This window comes from Piliocolobus tephrosceles, chromosome 1 (genome assembly GCF_002776525.5).
Source record: "Piliocolobus tephrosceles isolate RC106 chromosome 1, ASM277652v3, whole genome shotgun sequence".
NCBI classification, from domain to species: domain Eukaryota; kingdom Metazoa; phylum Chordata; class Mammalia; order Primates; family Cercopithecidae; genus Piliocolobus; species Piliocolobus tephrosceles.
The window spans coordinates 170,888,565-170,910,225 of NC_045434.1; the positions used below are offsets into that span (position 1 = coordinate 170,888,565).

The 21,661-nt window shown below is 39.1% G+C and overlaps 1 protein-coding gene across 2 annotated transcripts in view; it reads left to right on the top strand.

Moving 5' to 3' along the window:
• The window catches only part of EPS15 (epidermal growth factor receptor pathway substrate 15), a 164,535-nt gene extending 143,889 nt beyond the window's left edge, over positions 1–20,646 (top strand). Inside the window, exons 22-25 of one of the 2 annotated variants that reach the window (XM_023188907.3) lie at positions 8,565–8,641; positions 10,580–10,742; positions 13,573–13,760; positions 18,016–20,646. In XM_023188907.3, coding sequence (XP_023044675.2) covers positions 8,565–8,641; positions 10,580–10,742; positions 13,573–13,760; positions 18,016–18,162 — 575 coding nt within the window. In that variant the 3' untranslated portion in view covers positions 18,163–20,646. Of the gene's footprint in view, positions 1–2,195; positions 2,455–8,564; positions 8,642–10,579; positions 10,743–13,572; positions 13,761–18,015 lie in introns of those variants that run through there. The other variant, XM_023188925.3, reaches the window with a different exon arrangement.
• Positions 20,647–21,661: the final 1,015 nt, after the last annotated feature.

Here is a 21,661-nt window from a genome sequence, read left to right on the forward strand (position 1 = left end):
AGATTTTCTGTGTTTTTGTGACTCATCCTCCATAAGTTGTGCTTCTCGGAATTTGTTCTCATTTATACTATTCAGTTTGTTGTATAATTGTTCATAGCACTGTCTTAACAATCCTTTTTATTTCTGTGAAATTACTAGTAATGTCCCCTCTTTCATTTCTGATTTTAGTTATTGAGTCTTGTTTTCTTAGTCCATCTAGCTATAGGAATGTCAATTTTGTTGATCTTTTCAAAGAACAAACATGATTCTATTGATTTTCTCTATTTTTCTCTTGTCTGTGTTGTCTCTGCTCCAATTTATATTGTTCATTTCTTTCTGCTTTGAGTTTAGCTTGCTTTTCTTTTTTTAGATCCTTTACAGTGTAAAGTTAGGTTGTTGATTTGAGCTCTTCTTTTTTAAGTATTTATAGTTAGAAGTTTATCTCAGCACAGCTTTTGCTGCTGCATCCCATTAGTTTTAGTAATGCTGTGTTTTCATTTTCATTTTATTTCATTTATTTCATATCATTTCATTTCATTCAAGATATTTTCTAATTTTCCTTGTGATTTTTCTTTGACCAGTTGGTTGAATGTGATATTTAATTTCCACCTATTTGTGGGTCATCTAGTTTTGCTTCTGCTGTTAATTTTTAGTTTTATTCTGTTTCAATGGGAAGAGATACATTTATTTATTATTTTTATTTTGAGATAGAGTCTCATTCTATCACCCAGACTGGAGTGCAGTGGTGCAATCTCAGCTCACTGCGACCTCCATCTCCTGGGTTCAAGTGATTCTCCTGCCTCATCTTCCCAAGTAGCTGAGATTACAGGTATGTACCACCACGCCCAGCTAATTTTTGCATTTTTAGTAGAGACAGGGTTTCACCATGTTGGCCAGGCTGGTCTCGAACTCCTGACCTCAAGCCATTTAATTGTATCTTTGAAGGTAAATAATATATGGAGCTGGATCCCAAATCCTGAGAATGCCAGAACTACAGGTCCAAAACATGGTGCGTTATTCTCAGTAGAGTTCAGAAGGGTCAAAACTCAAGGTGTTATGAGGCAGAGAACGTACGAAATTCGTGCATTCCATTTAGCAGCCCCCATGAGACCAGAAACAGACCCCACGAGTCTTTGAAGATGGGGAAAATTCAACTCCTGGTTTTATAGATAAAAGAATGAGGAGTGCCAAAAATGTTACATTGAAATCTCTTCATTTTTCTCATACAACCTGAAGCCTGAGCTATCTTATCCTAAACTCATAGCAGCTGATGCTGCAGTTTAGGTTTGAGATCAGTCCCTCTATCCATTCAAGAGTGACCCGAGGCGTAGAGCTCTAATCAGGACAGCTTTTTAACAAGAACCTTCTAGTGACATACTGATTTAGTTTATAAGATTTTAATTTACAAATTTAAAAAGCTACATCTTTAACTTTTTCTCCTTTTTTTCTTTCTTCACATCACTCTTTTCCTATCTATATCTTACTCTTTGTCATATTTTCTGTCCTTTTTGCTTCCTTCTGTTTCCTGCCCTTCTTTCTTCTCTACATCCTGATTGGCAATCTTGTTGTTGATAAAGTGGTGCAGGGCAACTACGGAATGTGTCAGGGAGGCAAAGTACCCCACCATTATTTGATCGTTGGTCTTCAGATAAAAGGCCTTGACAGACTGCTGCAGGCTGATGTCTGGCAGCAGATTGAAGACTTCCTGCAGCTAATGATCTGGTGGTTGATTGGCAGCTTGCCTGTGGCTGTTTTTTCCAGGTAGCTCCTGATACCCAGAAGCTTGGAGTTCAGTCTCCTCAAACCATGGACCTCTTTGTGATCAGCTGGGAAAGACTGTCCACTGTAGCCTCTTTGATGTCTTGTAACAAGTGTTCAGCTCCAGCTGCCTCAGCTTCCTCTGCTCCAGTTTCATTAGTCGCATACTCAAATGTTTTTGAGGTTGGAGTGCCATCATCATGGACTTCTCTCACTGAAATATATGCTTCTGTGGGCAGTCCCAGATCCTTTAGTTTCAGTCAGTAATACCAATACTGAGTTAGGGTAATGTCTTTTCATGAGTTCATTGATGGCAATGTCATTCTTGTGTAGTTTAGAGCCTGTGTGGTACCACCGAACTATTCTTTGGCATTAATTTTCTTAAACATTCCATACGTTTTCCAAATAATCACTGTCTAAAAACAAGACAGAATTATCTTTGTCATCTTCATCAAAAGGGATTCCAGAACTGTTGGATACATCAAGTACTTTTGTCTGCCATGACCCCAAAAGCACACCAACAATGCACTTCTGGTTGCCAACCTTGCTGATTCGGTTGAAGTGATCCACCACACTGAGCAGCACTGGAAGGTGGACCACTGCCTTCTGCACTGCCAGCTCTGACATCTTGACACACGCTGCCCACTAGGCCTAGCTCCCTGCAACCCACAAACTCCAGCAATAGCAGCAACTCCTGTGAAGACTACTTAATTTTTTGATGAAAAAAATGTGTGTGCATGGGCAGGTATGAATTTATATATAGTCATGCATTGCTTAATGATGGGAAAATGTGAGAAATGTGTTGTTAGGGGAACATCAGAATGTATACTGACATAAACCTAGATGGTGTAGCTTACTACATACCTAGGCTATTTGTCATATAGCCTATTGCTCCTAGGCTACAAACTTATACAGCCTTGAATACTATACTGAATACTGTAGGCAGTTGTAACACAATGGTAAGTATTTATGTATCTAAACAGAAAACATAGAGTAAAAATTCGGTATAGAGAATAGAAATGGTACACCTGTATAGGGCACTTAACCATGAATGGAGCTTGCAAGGCTGGAAGTTGCTCTGGGTGAGTCAGTGAGTCAAGTAATCAGTGAATGTGAAGGCCTAAGACATCAGTGTACACTGTTGTAAACCTTATTAACACTGTACACTTACACTACACTAAATTTATGAAAATATTTTTCTTCGATAATAAATTAACCTTATCTTACTGTAACTTTTTTACTTTGTAAAACTTCAAAAATTTTTTGAACTTTTTGACTCTTGTAAGAAACTCTTAGCTTAAAACACTATACAGCTGTACAAAAATATTTTCTGTCTGTATATCTAAACTTTGCCTACTTTTAAATTTTTTTTTTTTTTTTTTTTTTTTACTTTTAAACTTTTTTCTTAAAAGTAAGATGCAAAAGAGAAAAAAAAAATTAAGACGCAAACACACATGAACCTGGGCCTACACAGGGTCAGGACCATCAATATCACTGTCTTCCACCTCCACATCTTGTCCCACTGGAAAGTCTTTGAGGGCAATCAAACACATGAAGCTGTCATCTCTTATGATAACAATGCCTTCTTCTGGTACATCTCCTGAAGGACCTGCCTGAGGCTGTTTTACAGTTAACTTACTTTTTGTATAAGTAGAAGATATACAGTCTAAAATAATGATTGGCCGGGCATAGTGGCTCACACCTGTAATCCTAGCACTTTGAGAGGCCATGGTGGGTGGATCACCTGAGGTCAGCAGTTCGAGACCAGCCCGGCCAACATGGTGAAACTCCATCTCTACTAAAAAATACAAAAAAAAATTAGCTGGGTGTGTTGGCACACACCTGTAATGCCAGCTACTCGGGAGGCTGAGGCACAAGAATCCCTTGAACCTGGGAGATGGAGGTTGCAGTGAGACAAGATCGCACCACTGCACTCCAGCCTGGGCAACGGAGTGAGAGTCCATTTCAAAAAAAACAAAATAGGCTGGGCGTGGTGGCTCATGCCTGTTATCCCTGCACTTTGGGAGGCCGGGGTGGGTGGATCACCTGAGATCAGGAGTTTGAGACCAGCCTGGCCAACATTGCGAAACCCTGTCTCTACTAAAAGTGTAAAAATTAGCCAGGCATGGTGGCACGTGCCTATAATCCTAGCTACTCAGGAGGCTAAGGCAGGAGAATCGCTTGAACCCAGGAGGCGGAGGTTTCAGTGAGCCGAGATCATGCCACTGCACTCCAGCCTGGGCTACGAAGTGAGACTACATCCTTTAAAAAAAAAAAAAAAACCAAACAAACAAAATAATAATAAAATAATGATTAAAAAGTATAGTATAGTAAATATGTAAACCAGTAACATAGTTGTTTATTATCATTATCAAATATAGGTTGAGCATCTGAGGTCTGAAAAGTCTAAAATTTGAAAATCTAAACCTTTTTGAGCACTAATATCATGCTCCAAGGAAATGCTCGTTGGAGCATTTTTGGGTTTCAGGATTTTTGGATTTGGGATACTCAACTTATAAGCATATACAGTGCAAATATTCCAAAATCTGCAAAAATCTGAAATCCAAAACACTCCTTCTCCCAAGCATTTTGGATAAGGGATACTCAACCTGCATTGTGTACTCCACATAATTGTGTGTGCTTTACCTGGATACGACTGGCAACATAGGTTTGTTTACATCAACATCACCACAAACACATGAGTAATGCATTGGACTATGGATATTATGATGGCTGTGAAGTCATTAGGTGATATGAATTTTTTAGCCCAATTATAATCTTATTGGGCCACCATCATATATGTAGTCTGTTGTTGACCAAACATTGTTATGTGACACATGTCAAGATTTCTGGTAGTTAGCTGTTTTTCAGGGAATTATTTGTGAGCCTTAAAATTGGTTTCCCTTATTCCTTGTTATTCAGCTGGTTGTGCTAAGAAATGCTATGATATTTGTTTGGAGGATTCTTAATAGACAGTTTCGTCCCTTTTTTCTTTGCATATTTTCAACAAATATGAGCATCTCCTATTTTCCAGACCTTGTGCTATGCCTTGAGGATACAGCTGTGAACAAAACAAAGTTGCTGTCTTCATAGAGTTTGTATAAGAAAGATAGGCAATAAATAAATATATGTCAAATACTGATGAGTACTGTGATTAAATCAGGGTAAAGGATAAAAAGTGATATACCTAAAATGTGGCTTTATCATGTACACCTTCACAAAAAACCGTATCAACATAGCATGATCTCAAATATGTAAGAAAAAAATAACAGGAATAAAGGCTGTTAAGGAAGTATGCTGAAATATTCATAAGGGTTATTTCTGATAGTGAGATTTAGGGATGATTTTTTAATTATACTTTTATATATTTTTCCAAAGCATTCATTACCTTTATTCTTGGGGGAGAGGCGGTGCTAATGAGGTCATGTGTGTACCTAAAGCCTGGTTCTGCTGGCTCATAGCTCCTGTGTGCACCAAAAGGAAGAAAGTCACCTGTGTGGTTTCTCTAAAAGTGTTTCTGGAACTCCCCCCAGCAGGTGTCTTACACGTGATCTGAACAAGTTCAACTCAGTGAGTCCTTCTGCTTTCTGAACAAGCCTCTGCCTCCTGAACAGGCCTCTGCCTCATATCAACCATGATCAGTATCTGAGAAGGTTATTTGTGATTCATCTAAGATTTGTCTTTCCGCAGTGTTTAGTGCTAAATAGGTCATTTATGAGGAAAGTGTAGAAAAACTCTTTAGTGAGGTACTATATATTCTTCATTAGAAGAGTAATTTTTTAATTAATTTTGTTCACAATATATGCTTCACAATATTCCAGTCAAATCTGACCTAACTCAGGCTATTGCACACATGTTGTGACTTGTAAAGGCTGTGGGACAGGACAGAGAAAAGGCATGAAGCAAATTTTCAGTCTCACAAGTGAAATGAGCCCAACTCTTTTTCCCTTGTCAACAGTCAGGGAGAGCATCTTCACCCCACTCAGGCTGTGCCTCAGCTACCTCAGCATCAGAAATAACAGGAGCCGGGCAGGTGGCCTATAATCCCAGCACTTTGGGAGGCTTAGGCCGGCAGATCGCTGGAGGTCAGAAGTTTGAGACCAGCCTGGCCAACATGATGAAATCCCGTCTCTACTAAAAATACAAAGAAAGAATTAACCAGGTGTGGTAGCACACACCTGTATTCCCAGCTACTTGGGAGGCTGAGGCACGAGAATCACTTGAATCTGGGAGGCAGAGGTTGCAGTGAGCTGAGATATAACAGGAAAAGGAGAGAAAGAAGGGAAACTCTGAAACAGAACCTACGATGAGGCTGGGCCCCAGGCTGAGGACTTGGCAGATATGTATCAATGAAAAGGCCATCTTTTGTAGCTAGAATTGTAGGATTTCCTATAACCCTGAACTTCCCGACATCCTCTTCAGGATCAGAGTTGCTGGTATATCCTTAAAGGCCTGATTTTTCTGTGCTTCTACCCAGTCCTTTTTCCCACTTGGGCTCCCCCTCGTCTGCGGCTGTCTTGGTAACGAAATGTTTGGTGACAAAGCAAACAAAAATAGCGTATCTTCTTTGTTCCTCTTATTATGTCCAAGATATACTCATTTTTAGAGATATGGGCACACTTTACACATTCAAATAGGTGGGTAGGCACACTTTTCTTCTAAGCGTAGTTTGAGGAGAACTCTTCCTTTTTTTTTTTTTTTTTTTTTTGAGACAGAGTCTCACTCTGTCACCCAGGCTGGAGTGCAGTGGCGCAATCTCAGTTCACTGCAGCCCCTACCTTCCAGGTTCAAGTGATTCTCCTGTCTCAGCCTCCCGAGTAGCTGAGATTACAGGCGTGTACCACCACGCCCGTCTCATTTTTGTATTTTTAGGAGAGACGGAGTTTCACCGTGTTGGCCAGGCTGGTCTCGAACTTCTGACCTCAGGTGATCTGCCCGCCTTGGCCTCCTAAAGTGCTGGGATTACAGGCGTGAGCCACCGTGCCCGGCCTGAGGAGAACTTTTCTATGCCTCTTTGTCTTGCCTTCTCTTTTGCAGTTCTTTGCTTGCCTTCCTTTCCAACTGTTTGCTTTGTTTCTTTCCATCTTCCTGTATCAGGCAGCAATTCCTATAAACATTCTTTGATGTTATTGGTAGTCCTTACACCTGAATAGGTGAAACCTATCTCAGAGTAGATCATGCATTCCAGCTGAAAATGTTAGTCTGCTTGGTAAGTGCAATGTGATGGAAGAAACAACTTCTCAAGCCTGTGAAACATTGATTAAATATACTTTTTTGTTTCTTTGTTTGTTGGAGACAGACATGCTCTGTCACCCAGGCTGGAGTGCAGTGTCACGATCTCAGCTCACTGCAACCTCCGTCTCCTGGGTTCAAGCAATTCTCCCGCCTCAGCCTCCCAAGCAGCTGGTATTACAGGCATGTGCCACCACGTGCAGCTAATTGTTTGTATTTTTAGTAGAGACAGGGTTTCTCCATGTTGGCCAGGCTGGTCTCGAAATCCTGGCCTCAAATGATCTACCCACCTATGTTTCCCAAAGTCCTGGGATTACAGGTATGAGCCACTGCACCTGGCCCGTTAAATATACTTTTGTAGTTACTGTTCCTTCTGCCTGGTAGCCTGGTTTCTTTTCCCCATGTTTATCTATTTGGTAAACTCCATTTCTTATTCAAAAGATTTTATTTAAAAGCTAAATGTAGTGGCTTCTTTGCTCCTTTTCCAGATTCACCCAGGCAGTTAGTGACTCCCACTACAGGTTTTTCGTACCTCTCTCATGACCCATATAAGACTGTTTTATTATTATTTGTTTACATATCTTTTACTAGACTGTGAACTTTTTCAAGGGTAGAAATTGTGTCATTTTGTTTTCTCAGACTTGGTGTATGGTCAACAAATGTTTGTTGACTGTCCGTTCTTCTTTGGATAGGACTTATTCCCTGTTTTAAAGGACCTTACCATCTAATAAGGGTGATCAGTTACAGGTAACCATGGTACAAACTAGAATGCAATTAGTGCCGCAGAGAAGGAAAAAATTACTTCTTGCTGTGGGAAGTAGTGACACCTAAGTTACTCCAGGGTTTGTTGATGAGGTAGCATTTGAAATGGGCCTTGAAGGATGAGTATGAAATGTGGCATTAGTGGCATTATATTAGCTTTTTGTACTTCTTGATGTCTTTATTAGCAGTAATTTAACTTCATAGGAGCTATATTATTTGACATGTGTTCCAAAGCCTTACCTATAAATCATCTAGTTATTACTTTACCTATACTTTACCTATAAATCATTACTTCATTTGCTATTACGTTACCTATAAATCATTCATCAGTTGATTTATACAAAGGAATACATCTTGTGAGGTTATCAGTATACACTCTGTCTTTGTGGGTGTCAGTCATAAATTCAGGAATTAATATTTGAGATTGTATGTTTTCAACTGTCTGAATGTTATTAACCAAAAGAAAACATGAAATTTGATGCCTTGACTGGGTTTGGTGGCTCATGCCTATAATTCCAGCACTCTGGGAGGCTGAGGCAGGAGGATCACTTGAACCCAGGAGTTTGAGATCAGCCTGGGCAACATGGGAAAACCCCATCCCCACAAAAAATACAAAAATTAGTCAGGCACAGTGGCACATACACGTAGTCCCAGCTACTCAGGAGGCTGAGGTGGAAGGATCACTTGAGCCTGGGAGATTAAGGCTGCAGTGAGCCATGAGTGTACCACTGCTCTCCAGGCTGGGTGACAGAGTGAGACTCTGTCTCAAAAAAAAAAAAAAAAAAAAGGATGTCTTACTGTCCTGTTTCATTTATTTTCTTTATTCATTTTAGCCACAGACCCCTTTGCTTCTGTTTTTGGGAATGAATCATTTGGAGATGGATTTGCCGACTTCAGCACATTGTCAAAGGTAATTTACAGTAATTAATGGGAAGGGAAAACATACTGTGTTTCCACCAAAAGAGCAATCCTCCTTTGAATTACATAGTCCTTTCACAAAGTTGCAACTTGATTTCAGTAAATCACAGCAAATGTTGATTTCAGATAGAAATGAAAGATAACATATAGTTAAAGTAGAGACATTTCTTTATATAACTAGATTGTATTGATGGTATAGGTAATTCTAATTTTCTATTGGCATGTTTGCTCAGCAACTTTGTATTTAATCTTCTGTCTTTTTAAACATGTTTCTCCCAGTTGAACCACATTTTCCTCCTGTTGACTGTCTGGGTCAATAGGTGTAAAATCTGGGTTTTTATTTCGTCCTCTCTGTGTTGGTTACTTGATTTTATGTTCTGAGGTTGTTAGAGTCAGTATTAAGGTAATTAATACACAAAGTCCAGTACTAAATGTCCACTACTTATTTTCCACTGTGGCTGTGGTATTGATTCGGGCTAAGAGAAAAGGAGGATTAGATTGTTGGTTCCTTGGTTCTCAACTGAGGACTATTTTGCCACCAGAGGAACATTTGGCAATGTCTAGAGACCTTTTTGGTTTTCACAGTTGAGTAAGAGATGCTACTCATATCTAGAAGATAGAGATGAGGGATGCTATTTAATACAGTCTACTCTCTAGTCCCCCACAATATGCAGTTATGTCCAGCCCAAAATGTCACTGTTGAGCATTGCCTAAATAAATGTAAAATTGTGAAGTATATGATTCATTATAGAAAAGTTAATCTTTTCTTACTATTCGAAAGACAGGGTCTTCCAACACACATTAAGATTTATCATTCCAGCCAGGCGCGGTGGCTCATGCCTGTTATCCCAGCACTTTGAGAGGCCAAGGCAGGTGGATTGTCTGAGCTCAGGAGTTCAAGACCAGTCTGGGCAACATGGCGAAACCTCGTCTTGACCAAAAAATACAAAAAGTTGGCCAGGCATGGTGGCGCGCACCTGTAGTCCCAGCTGCTCGGAAGGCTGAGGTGGGAGGATCACATGAGCCCAAGAGGCAGAAGTCGCAGTTGAGCCTAGATTGTGCCACTGTACTCCAACCTTAGAGTGAGACCTCGTCTCAAAAAAAAAAAAAAAAAATTATTTCATGGGATCAGTTTGCTTTAAAAAATTGACTTTCAGGCTGACTTTGCAGTAACTCAAGCCTGTAATCCCAGCATCTTAGGAGGCTGAGATGAGAGGATTGCTTGAGCCCAGGAGTTCAAGACCAGACTGGGCAGCATAACAAAACCCCATCTCTACAAAATAAAAATAAAAAAATAGCTAGGCATGTTGGTACATGCCTGTAGTCCTAGCTATTCAAGAGGCTAACTGAGGCAGGAGGATCCCTAGAGCCCAGGGGTTCAAGACTGCAGTGAGCTATGATTGTGCCACTGCACTCCAGCTTAGGATACTTAGGAGACTCCTGCCTCTTAAAAAAAAAAAAAAACCATTGACTTTCAAGTTGTCTTTATAGTTTGTCAAGATGTCATTTTCTTTGCATTAGTATTAAATCTCATATTTAAGTTCATTAGGAAGTATGGAATCCATTTTTTTTTTCCTTTGATTACCATTTAGATCAGATATTCATTTGTGGAAAGGCATTCAGTCCCTTTAAAATGGGCCTCAGGTGGTTTTGCATTGAATATTTCCTGAAGCTTGATAAACTTTTAGTCTAGATTGAACCTTTTTTGGTTTGATCTGTTACTCTTAATAAGTAATGATGTTAGAATCACTACTCATATAGAATAACTTTTTTTCAAAAATTTCTCCCATTGGACTCTGAATGCAAAGGTTAAAATCAGTGGTCTCAGAATTCAAATAAATAAAACCGTATAATACTTAAGTCTGAATGCTACATGACTACCACAGTTTGCTTGGCGTAGCCATGTATAACCATTTCTTTTTAAACAAAGGTCAACAATGAAGATCCTTTTAGTTCAGCCACATTGAGCTCTGTCAGCAATGCAGTGATTACAAAAAATGTATTTGAGGAAACATCGGTCAAAAGTGAAGATGAACCCCCAGCACTGCCACCAAAGGTCGGAACTCCAACAAGACCCTGCCCACCACCACCTGGTATGAGATTTGTACTTTTCTTCAGTCAACTACATGGCTTTTCTCTTTCTGAAAAGTATTGTGTGGAGCTTACTTATATAAAGGGCTTTAAATGAAACAAGTCAAACATATGTCAGAAGCCTCCTGCTGTCATTCATTCTGACCTAACTGCCGAATTACAGACATGCACCTAAGAGATCAGCATGTGTACATTTCATGAGCTGTCTTTCTGCTAAGACTTGTTTTTCTTTTCTTTTCTTTTTTAACTCAATCATTTCAGAGAGGCAGTAAATGGAAAAGGGAAAGTGTCAAGAAAATCTCTTTGCCTTTTAGAAACTCATTGATTATCCATTTGAATAACAGTTTCCTGTACTTTGGTGTTTTAATTATAATTTATTTAAGAGAAGATTGTTTCAAAGTCCTTTTCCCGTAACGTATAAAGTCTTCCTTAAGTCCTTTAATGTGAGAATATATGGCCTCTTTAGTATCCAGAATTCAGCAATATAGTGATTTGAAACAAAGTATTGGTTTTCTTGAAGGAAAATGGTATTTTAGCTAACTTAAAAGATTCCTTTTTTTTTTTTTTTTTTGAGATGGAAACTTGCTCTGTCTCCCAGGCTGGAGTGCAGTGGCACAATCTCAGCTCACTGCAGCCTCAGCCTCCCGGGTTCAAGGGATTCTCCTGCCTCAGCCTCCCGAGTAGCTGGGAATACAGGCATGATCCACCACGCCTACCTAATTTTTATATTTTTAGTAGAGATTGGGTTTCACCATGTTGGCCAGACTGGTCTCTATCTCCTGACCTCAAGTGATCTGCCCACCTCAGCCTCCCAAAGTGCTGGGATTACAGGTGTAAGCCACCACGCCTGGCCAAGACTCTTTTCTAATAGTGATTTTTATCTTATTTTTGTTTGTATGATTAGTATGTGTGTGTATGTATATGTTTAGCACTATACAAAGGAAAGTTTGTTTTGTTTTTAGGTCATACTAAGTGGGTAAAAGGATAATTCCTTGAGTAGTTGTAGTGCTGTTGGGCTATTATGTGAGAAGACACATTTTAGTACATTTTTAAAAAAATCATACCTCATTCCTTGGGAAATTTTCAGTCTCAGTAGTTACAGATTAATACTGCCTTTTCATCATAACCTTTCCATGGTCTTGAGCAGGTAAGTTTTTTTTCTTTGACTAAAAGGATTGCATGTACAATTGTTAATACCTGATAATCTGTTGAAAAATCAGGTAAATGAGTTAAGTGATTCCTTCTAAGGAAAAGTAGCTTATGTCATATATTTCTAGAAGTGAGGTTGCCAGAATATATTTAAAAATAAATAATGGTTAATTTGCACATTTAACATTTTACACTTGCATGATGCTAATAGTCAGGTTGTTTTTTTAAATCTTAAGTAAAATAATATGCTAGTGCTTTTGTTAAATCTAAGAATCTTCAGCCAAGTGATTGTATATCATTGTAAAAAGATTAAGGAAAAGACTGGTTTGTTGGAAAGAACACTGAACTGGGAGTCTAAAAATCTGGATTCTGTCTCTGGATGTTCCGTAACTGTAATCTTAAGTGTATAATTTCATGTATCTGACCCTTGGCTGTTAAATATTGGCAGCAATTCTAATTTTGCCTACTTTCACAGGATTATTGGAAGGATCCATTGAGATATGAGCATCTTTTCTAAGCAGCTACAGTGAGGGATTTTGTTGTGTTATGATTGCTATTACCAGCTTATGCATTTTAGGAAAAAAATATATTTAGAGATATTTTGATCCCTAATTTTATTATCTTTTCTTCAAGAAGTACTAAGTTTAAGGAAGACTTAGAGAACTGGTTTGAAAATGGTAATGAATTAGTGAGTGACTAATAGGACAGAATACTATTGTTGGGTCAGAGATTATTTGATCAGCAACCACAAAGATTTAGGCCCTGGGCTTCAAAACATTTTTTCTTCATTTTGAAATACAGTAAATAACAAAAAATTGGCAGGGTTTTACTACAGTAATTTTAAAATTTTATGCTCCTAGGTATTGTATCTAGAACTAGAGAAAAATCAGAAGAATTTTCCCATTTTTCAGAGGTCATTTGCTTTTACTGCCACTAGTGGATAACTATTATCAGGCTGAGGGTTATAACAGCAGAGGCAGGCCATTTCTGTCTTTATTCTTTATTATTCTCCTTCTGTTTAATCCATTCTTCTCTCTTTTTGGGAACATGCTGCTTGGTTGTGACTGGGGGATGGTGGTATTCAATCTCTGGACAAAAATATGATTCCTGGCCCATCCTTGCTTTGCTATTTGTTTCATTAGCTGCACATAGCTGGAATCTATTTGAGAGATCATATGTGAAGAATTTGAGGACAGATAGTTGGTGTCGCCATTTAAGACAATATTAAGAATGTGTGTCGGGCGCGGTGGCTCAAGCCTGTAATCCCAGCACTCTGGGAGGCCGAGACAGGCGGATCACGAGGTCAGGAGATTGAGACCATCCTGGCTAACACAGTGAAACCCTGTCTCGACTAAAAAATACAAAAAACTAGCCGGGCGAGGTGGCAGGCTCCTGTAGTCCCAGCTACTCGGGAGGCTGAGGCAGGAGAATGGCGTAAACCCAGGAGGCGGAACTTGCAGTGAGCTGAGATCCGGCCATTGCACTCCAGCCTGGGCGACAGAGCGAGACTCCGTCTCAAAAAAAAAAAAATAATAATAATAATAAATAAATAAATAAATAATGTGTTTTAGGTACTCAGTCATCCTCTACCCACGGTACTTTAATGCTATCTGTGTACATGTTCTTGTGTGCTTGTATTTGCTGTATTTACTAGTTGAATTAATTGTGATGATTTTGATCCAGGGAAAAGATCCATCAACAAACTGGATTCTCCTGATCCCTTTAAACTGAATGATCCATTTCAGCCTTTCCCAGGCAATGATAGCCCCAAAGAAAAAGATCCTGAAATGTTTTGTGATCCATTCACTTCTTCTGCTACTACCACTACCAATAGAGAGGCTGATCCAAGCAATTTTGCCAACTTCAGTGCTGTAAGTACTGTGAATGAGCTTTTTGGGGGAAAACTCTTTGAAGAGTTTTCAAAGATTATTTTAGAGTCTGCCAAGTTTGCATCATTTTAACTGAATTTACCAAGATACTAAAAATAATCTTTCATTCTTCCCCCAAGAAAAACCTGTTTGATCCTGTTTCGACAGTTCTATGGTTGTTCCGTTGCACAAATGATTTTAGTAGTCTTAGTTCTTGTCATATATACAAGTTGTTTTGTAAATCTTTCTCTTAGTCTTGGTAATATAAGTAAAATCCTAACAGTTGTTATTTTGTGGATGGTTATGGGTGATGATGACTTAATGAACAATTACAGAGTCATTGGTGTCTGCCCACTAGATGAACAATGCCAGTGACAAGTTTGTGCATTTGCAGCTGTGTATGTGTGTTTGTGTATAAAGTTTTAATGATTTCTGGAGACCAGTCAGCAAATATTATATCAGAGGATAGGGCCAGAGATTATATGAATAGAAAGTAAAACTATTAAACTTATATAATATGTCGCTTTTAAAAAATGTAAATGCCAGTTTTATGAAATAAATAAATAAATGGTTGTCAGGATTTAAACAATCTTTAATTATTTGGAGAGATCTAATTCACTAACTTCTCATGTTTACTCTGCATTCTTTCAGAGATGTCTAAAATAGGAAGATCATTAGAAACAGTGGAAGGGTGCCATGATAACAGCATAAGCAGGGCGTATAAAATCACAGAAACGGGGCCACCAACCATGGAGGTATCAGTCTAGAGGGACATAAAGCAATGTCATATATTCCATTATTATTCAGTAAAAACAAGTTATTTTTAAATAAAATTCTTAGGCTGGGTAACAGAGTTTCAGTTTCCCAGTTTTTTCAGGCAAAATAACCTTCGTTATCGCTGCCTGTTCTATAAAACAGGAGTTTTCTTCTGTTTATCACCCCATTCCCTTGAGATGATTTTGGAAATAGGAGATCTAGTGGCCAGGTAATTCTGCCTAATATTTCCCTCCTCAATGTAGCATTGGGCCATTCAACCAGTTCCTTTTCCCTGCAGCTGTTTCTAGTTAGAAAGGAGGTAGTCAAGAATCTGCATGCAGGCTGGGCATGGTGGCTTATGCCTGTAATCCCAGCATTTTGAGAGACCAAAGTACTTTCAGCACCTGTAGTCCCAGCTACTTGGGGGGCTGAGTTGGTAGAGGTTGCAGTGAGCCATGATCATGCCACTGCACTCCAGCCTAGGTGACAGAGCCAGACCCTGTCTCCGAAAAAGAATCTGCATGCAACTAAGACGACTGAGCTCCCAGCTTTTGAATCTGTACTCTAAGTTCTGGTGGCTTCTCTTGAATATGAAGGAGGAAAACAGGAATCAATATTTTGAATATTGTAAAAATGGAGTGTCAGAATTATACAGACTTTTTTTTTTTGAGATGGAGTTTTGCTCTTATTGCCCAGGCTGGAGTGCAGTGGCGTGATCTCAGCTCACCACAACCTCTACCTCCCGGGTTCAAGCGATTCTCCCGCCTCAGCCTCCCAAGTAGCTGGGATTACAGGCATGTGCCACCACACCTGGCTAATTTTGTATTTTTAGTAGAGACGGGGTTTCTCCATGTTGGTCAGGCTGGTCTTGAACTCCTGACCTCAGGTGGTCCACCCACCTCAGCCTCTCAAAATGTTGGGGATTACAGGTGTGAGCCGTCATCGTGCCCAGCCTGACTTTCCTTTTTTTTTTTTTTTTTTTTTTTTTTTGAGACAGAGTCTTGCTCTGTCGCCAGACTGGAGTGCAGTGGCGTAATGTCAGCTCACTGCAACCTCCACCTTCCAGGTTCAAGTGATTCTTCTGCCTCAGCCTCCCAAGTAGCTGGGACTACATGCGCCACCACACCTAGCTAATCTTTGTGTTTTTAGTAGAGACAGGGTTTCACCATGTTGGCCAGGATGGTCTCGATCTCTTGACCTGGCGATGCACCTGCCTTGGTCTCCCGAAGTGCTGGGATTACAGGTGTGAACAACCGTGCCTGGCCCAACTTACCTTTCATTAGATGGAATTTGATTTGTTTCAAGCAGAGAATCAAAAATTGGCCTTTTTAGGGGGTTATAATTCTCTTAGTGTAAAATAACCCTCTGGTAGTTTGTGGCATTTAATATCTTAAGTATGGTTTTAGCAAGTCAAAATCTGGTTGGGGCCAGACAGGGTGGCTCATACCTGTAATCCCAGCACTTTGGAAGGCTAAGGCAGGCAGATCACTTGAGGTCAGGAGTGTGAGACCAGCCTGGCCAACATGGTGAAACCCCATCTCTACTTAAAATACAAAATTAGCCAGGCGTGGTGGCGCAGGCCTGTAATCCTAGCTAGGGAGGCTGAGGTGGGAGGATCACTTAAGCCCCAGGCGGAGGTTGCAGGATCTGAGATAGTGCCACTGTCCTCAAGCTGGGTTACAGAGCGAGACTCCGTCTCAAAACAACAACAACAAATCTGGTTGGAAGGAGGCTTGAACAACAGCTGAGGCATTTTGCTCCAAACTCTAATATAGTATAATAAAAAACAGCTTGTTTTTTCATTGTGAAAGATGTGTTAAGTGTTACACATTTCAAAGTTTTGCTTAATTCCCTCGGGAAAAAAAAACTACCATTTCTAAAGCCTGAGAATGTATTTTATTTCATCTTTTCATGAAGGATTTTCTGTGTGACAAGACTTGAAACCAATTAGAATTTTTTAATTTAGTATTTGCCAAGGTTGCTGTTTGGGGTAGATAAAAATGTTTCCCCAACGTAATAATTAGGAGTGTTAAGATTTTATTTAGACTGGTCTAAAAGTTCCCAAAGCCTGGAGAAATCTTCATAAAGCTTTTTTTTTTTTTTTTTTTTTTTTTTGGCTCACTCCGTCCATCTGGCTGGAGAGCAGTGATATGATCACAGCTCACTGCAGCCTCAACTTCCCAGGCTCAGGTGATCCTCCCAAGTAGCTGGGACTATAGATGTGCACCACCATACCTGGCTAATCTTTTTGTAAAGACAGGGTTTTGCCATATTGCCAAGATGAACTTCTTGAACGTCTGAGCTCAAGCAATTGGCCCACCTTGGCCTCCCAAAGTACTAGGATTACACATGTCAGCCACCATGCCTGGCTCAAAATGCTTTTTATAAAATATGATTAGGTTCTTGGGAGGCCAAGATGGGTGGATCATCTGAGGTCAGGAGTTCGAGATCAGCCTAACCAACATGAAGAAACCCTATCTCTACTAAAAATACAAAATTAGCCGGGCGTGGTGGTGCATGCCTGTAATCCCAGCCACACGGGAGGCTGAGGCAGGAGAATCGCTTGAACCCGGGAGGCGGAGGTTGTGGTGATCCAAGATTGTGCCATAGCATCCAGCCTGGGCAACAAGAGCGAAACTCCGTCTCCAAAAAAAAAAGATTAGGTTTACATCACATCTTACTTAGTATACCCAATACTTTAATATGATGTATAGCAAAATCAGCTTTTGTTTGTTTGTTTTGCTTCTTAGCTTTTCTATACATTAAGGGTTAGGAAACTACCAGTGGGATTAAGTTAAAAATGATTTATCATGTGAGGGTCTCAGTAAAGTTGAAGTGGTAAATGTTTTATATTACATTAGATCAAAAAGGCTAGCCCTCTCCTGTTTTTAAATCTTCTAATCTACTATAAGCATTTCTACTTTTTTTAGTGATATATATATATATAACATTTTATATATTTATATATATATATGTATTTTTTAGATGGAATCTCACTTTGTCACCCAGACTGGAGTGCAGTGGTGCAGTTGCGGCTCACTGCAAACTCCGCCACCTGGGTTCAAGTGATTCTTGTGCCTCAGCCTCCCAAGTAGCTGGGATTACAGGCATTGCCACCATGCCCGGCTAATTTTTGTATTTTTAGTTGAGAGGGAGTTTTGCCATGTTGGCCAAGCTGGTCTTGAACTCCTGACCTCAGGTGATCCACCTGCCTCAGCCTCCAAAGTGCTGGGATTACAGGAATGAGCCATCACATCTAGCCTAGTGATATTTTTAACATTTAGTTTTATATTCTATCTATAGATTGAATTAATTTTTTAAATTAAACTATGGTTTAATAACTGGTTAATATTAAACATGTTTTCAGAAAAAAAAAAAAAAAAGAATTAACAAGTAACCAGACTATTTCCAGAGTCCTTCAGGTGAAACAAGTTAATGTCCTTGTTTTTATTTGCTTTACTCATTTATTTATTCATTTGTTCATCGATCTTTTAAATGGCAGTATCCCTCTGAGGAAGATATGATCGAATGGGCCAAAAGGGAAAGTGAGAGAGAGGAAGAGCAGAGGCTTGCCCGACTAAATCAGCAAGAACAAGAAGACTTAGAACTGGCTATTGCACTCAGCAAATCTGAGATATCAGAAGCATGAAGAATTCTCTTGTTCTTTGGCAACAATATAGTACTCTTCTTCCTGAATACTGAAACTATTTACAATGTGTATCAAAACTACCTGTGAGCATGGGAATACAAAAGGTTTGAGATTCCTGTAAATGTGACAAAATTTTAGGATTTTTTTTTTCTTCATTACAGATTCGCCTTTTTTTTTCTTATAAAAGCCGTAACCCAGTCAGACAAATTCACCTTCACTTAGGCCCATGGCCCCTGTTCTGGTATACATTTACTGTGAGCTTTTGCCTGCCTGTGCTATTTTACTTGTAAAGCTAGAGCACCCAAGCTTCTGCTTTCTGGAATATAGAGAAATAGTTTCACCCTGCACTACGCTGTTCTGTAGTTATTCTGATGATAGCCAGTGAGATTCTTAAAGTTTGCAGTATTCTCCCCTGATTGGAATGGTTGAGTGAGGATAAGGGAAAGAATATCTTACTTCTTTTATGATTGGTGCAAATTGGCTAAAGTGCATTTTTAAATTTCCTTATAGTAAAAATACTACTTAATTTGTTTTTTAGAGACAAGGAAAAATATTTTGCACAAATTTACTCCACTATGGAAAAGGGACACTTTAGGTTGAACCATTATAGCCTCAGATTCGATCTTTTCCTAACTAAAAATATTAAAGCCTCATGTGTGAAATAAATTTTTTTAAAGATTTATCTGGATTTAGAGAATTTTAGATCAACAGATACCTCCGGTGTGTTTGCTAATTAATAAAAATTAGTTTCTTACAAATAAAGTTTGTAAGAAAACGTTCATTTTAAGTGCTAGATAGTGGAGAAAATTTATCACCTAAAATATACCCATCAGTATAAGGCAAGCAAAAGTCTTAACATGGCAGCCATTCTGCCTTTGCCGTGGCCCTGTCCTGTTTAGTTCTTAGTGGGTTTATTTTTGTACTTTTGCAGAAGAAACTTCAGCAAGCTAGAACTGGAAGGTACTTTAATTTTTCATATATACTTGTGTTTTTTTTTTTTAAATGAAGGCTCATTTACTTGAAATGTAAAAACTTTCACTGAATACAAATAGGAAAAAAAGTGATGTGTTTTATATCATATTGCTTTTTGTCCATCTTTGTGGTTTAGTTTATTTACTCACTTCATGTTTTTCACCTATAAAATTGTCAAGCTAGCAACAAAACTCTTGTTTGTTTAATTGGGAGAGAAGAGACCTGCCAGATTATCAAAACTCTTCACGTGTTAAAAGACCATCTCCTGTAAAACCAACCTAGTGGACAAGCTGAATTTGAAATAGACTGTGAAGTAAGCTGTAACTTGTCATTTTAATTTTGTTTAACATGGTTACTGACTTAGATGATGTATTGAATACCAAGATAAAGAAAAATGCACCTAAAATCTAATTAGAATTATCTGGGTCACCAAGTCAAGGTGGTATTGATCTGTGTTAATCTGAGTAACTTATTGCCTAGCCTATAAATAAATTTCAAAGTATCCAATTCATTTCTTCTTGAAATGGTGCTTGTTTTCTTTCCATTACACAATTGGACTCCTACAGTTTAAAACAAACTTTAAACCACTATCTTGCACTGCTAACTTTTTTCTACATTTGTAAATAGAAACATTTCTGCATAAAAGTCATACATATGAAGCAAGGGCTGAATCATAATCACAAGGCTTTAATTTTGATAAACAAATCCAGTGACCTAAGGATTTTCTGTAAAATTTGACTGAGAAGTTAAGTATTGGGAGTTGCGATAGGTGGTATTTTTGTTTGTTTTCTTCCTCTTAAACTCCTTAGGATAAAGGTAAGTTGACTTGAACAACTTTCTTTTGCACTGGGAAAATGAGCAAATGTTGGAAATGCTTCAAAAATTTTTTTAATTAAAAAAAACATTCGAAAATAATAAATATCTATAACTTATAAACACCCACTTTCAATGTAATAAATGTATCCTAATCTTATGTATGTTTAACTGGATTACATAGATCTTTATCTTTTGTTAAAATGTGTATACTCCGTGGACCAATATAATATTAAAGTATGCATATATTATATAAATATATATGTATATCTATGTGCTCGCTTGTGTAGGATGAATGTCTTAGAGTCGTTTGTGGTATTTTATGTTGTTGACTCTGGCTCCAGGGCCTGTGCTTGAAAAGGACAGATAAGTATTGCCCAGAGCTAAGTGGCACTACTTACAAAGTTTTAAACATCTTCTACATACTGATTCATGTTTATTTGAGCTCTCTTTATAGAATTTTCTCTTAAAGTTTCAAACCTCTAAGTTGTAGCCTGTAATTATGAGAACAGTAAACTTTAAGTAATAATAAAGAATCCTATCCATATATCTAATTTGCAGTGGAGTTTTGCATGGTTCTCTGATTATGTCCATGCTGTGTCCAAGGAGGAGTAGCTATATACAATCAGCACAGATTAATATGTGTAAAGGGTTTGGGACAGCACCTGGTATAGAATAAATAATAAATGTAAACTATTATTTTTGGTTATCATGTCCTTTTGCCTACCTGTGCTATTTTACTTGTAAAGCTAGAGCACCCAAGCTTCTGCCTTCTGGAATATAGAAGTCTTTCATGTCTTTTATGAAAGAAATGAAATATATATGCATAAAGACAGTGCCTAAAACATATGTGGCTTTGTATATATGTGTCGAATAAGAATTTTTAGGCCAGACGCAGTGGCTCGCGCCTGTAATCCCAGCACTTCGGGAGGCTGAAGTGGGCAGATCAGCTGAGGTCAGGAGTTCGAGAACAACCTGGCGAACATGGTCAAACTCTGTCTCTACTAAAAATGCGAAAAAATTAGATGAGCGTAGTGGCTCGCACCTGTAGTCCTAGATACTCGGGAGGCTGAGACAGGAGAATTGCTTGAACCCGGGAGGCAGAGGTTGCACACCGCTGGACTCCAGCCTATGTGACAGAGTGAGACTCTGTCTCAAAAAGAAAAAAGAATTTGTCACTGGGCACAGTGGCTCATGCCTGTAATCCCAGCACTTTGGGAGGCTGAGGTGGGAGGATCACTTGAGCCCAGGAGTTTGAGACCAGCCTGGGGCAACATGGTGAGACCCCATCTCTACAAAAAAAAAAAAAATTAGCCAGGTGTGGTGGTGCATACCTGTAGTCCCAGCTACTGGAGGCTGAGGTGGGAGGATCAGTTGAGCCCAGTGAGGCTGCAAGAAGCTGGGGTTGTGCTGCTGTGCTCCAGCCTAGGCAACAGAGCAAAACCCTGTCTCAAAAAAAAAAAAAAAAAAAAAAATGTGCCTGTAATCCCAGCACTTTGGGAGGCCAAGGTGGGTGGATCTCCTGAGGTCAGGAGTTCAAGATCAGCCTGGCCAACGTGGTGAAACCCCTGTCTCTAATAAAAAATACAAAAATTAGCCAGGCATGGGCATGGTGGTGGGTGCCTGTAATCCCAGCTACTTGGGAGGCTGAGGCAGGAGAATCGCTTGAGCCTGGGAGGCGGAGGTTGCAGTGAGCCGAGACTGTGCCACTGCA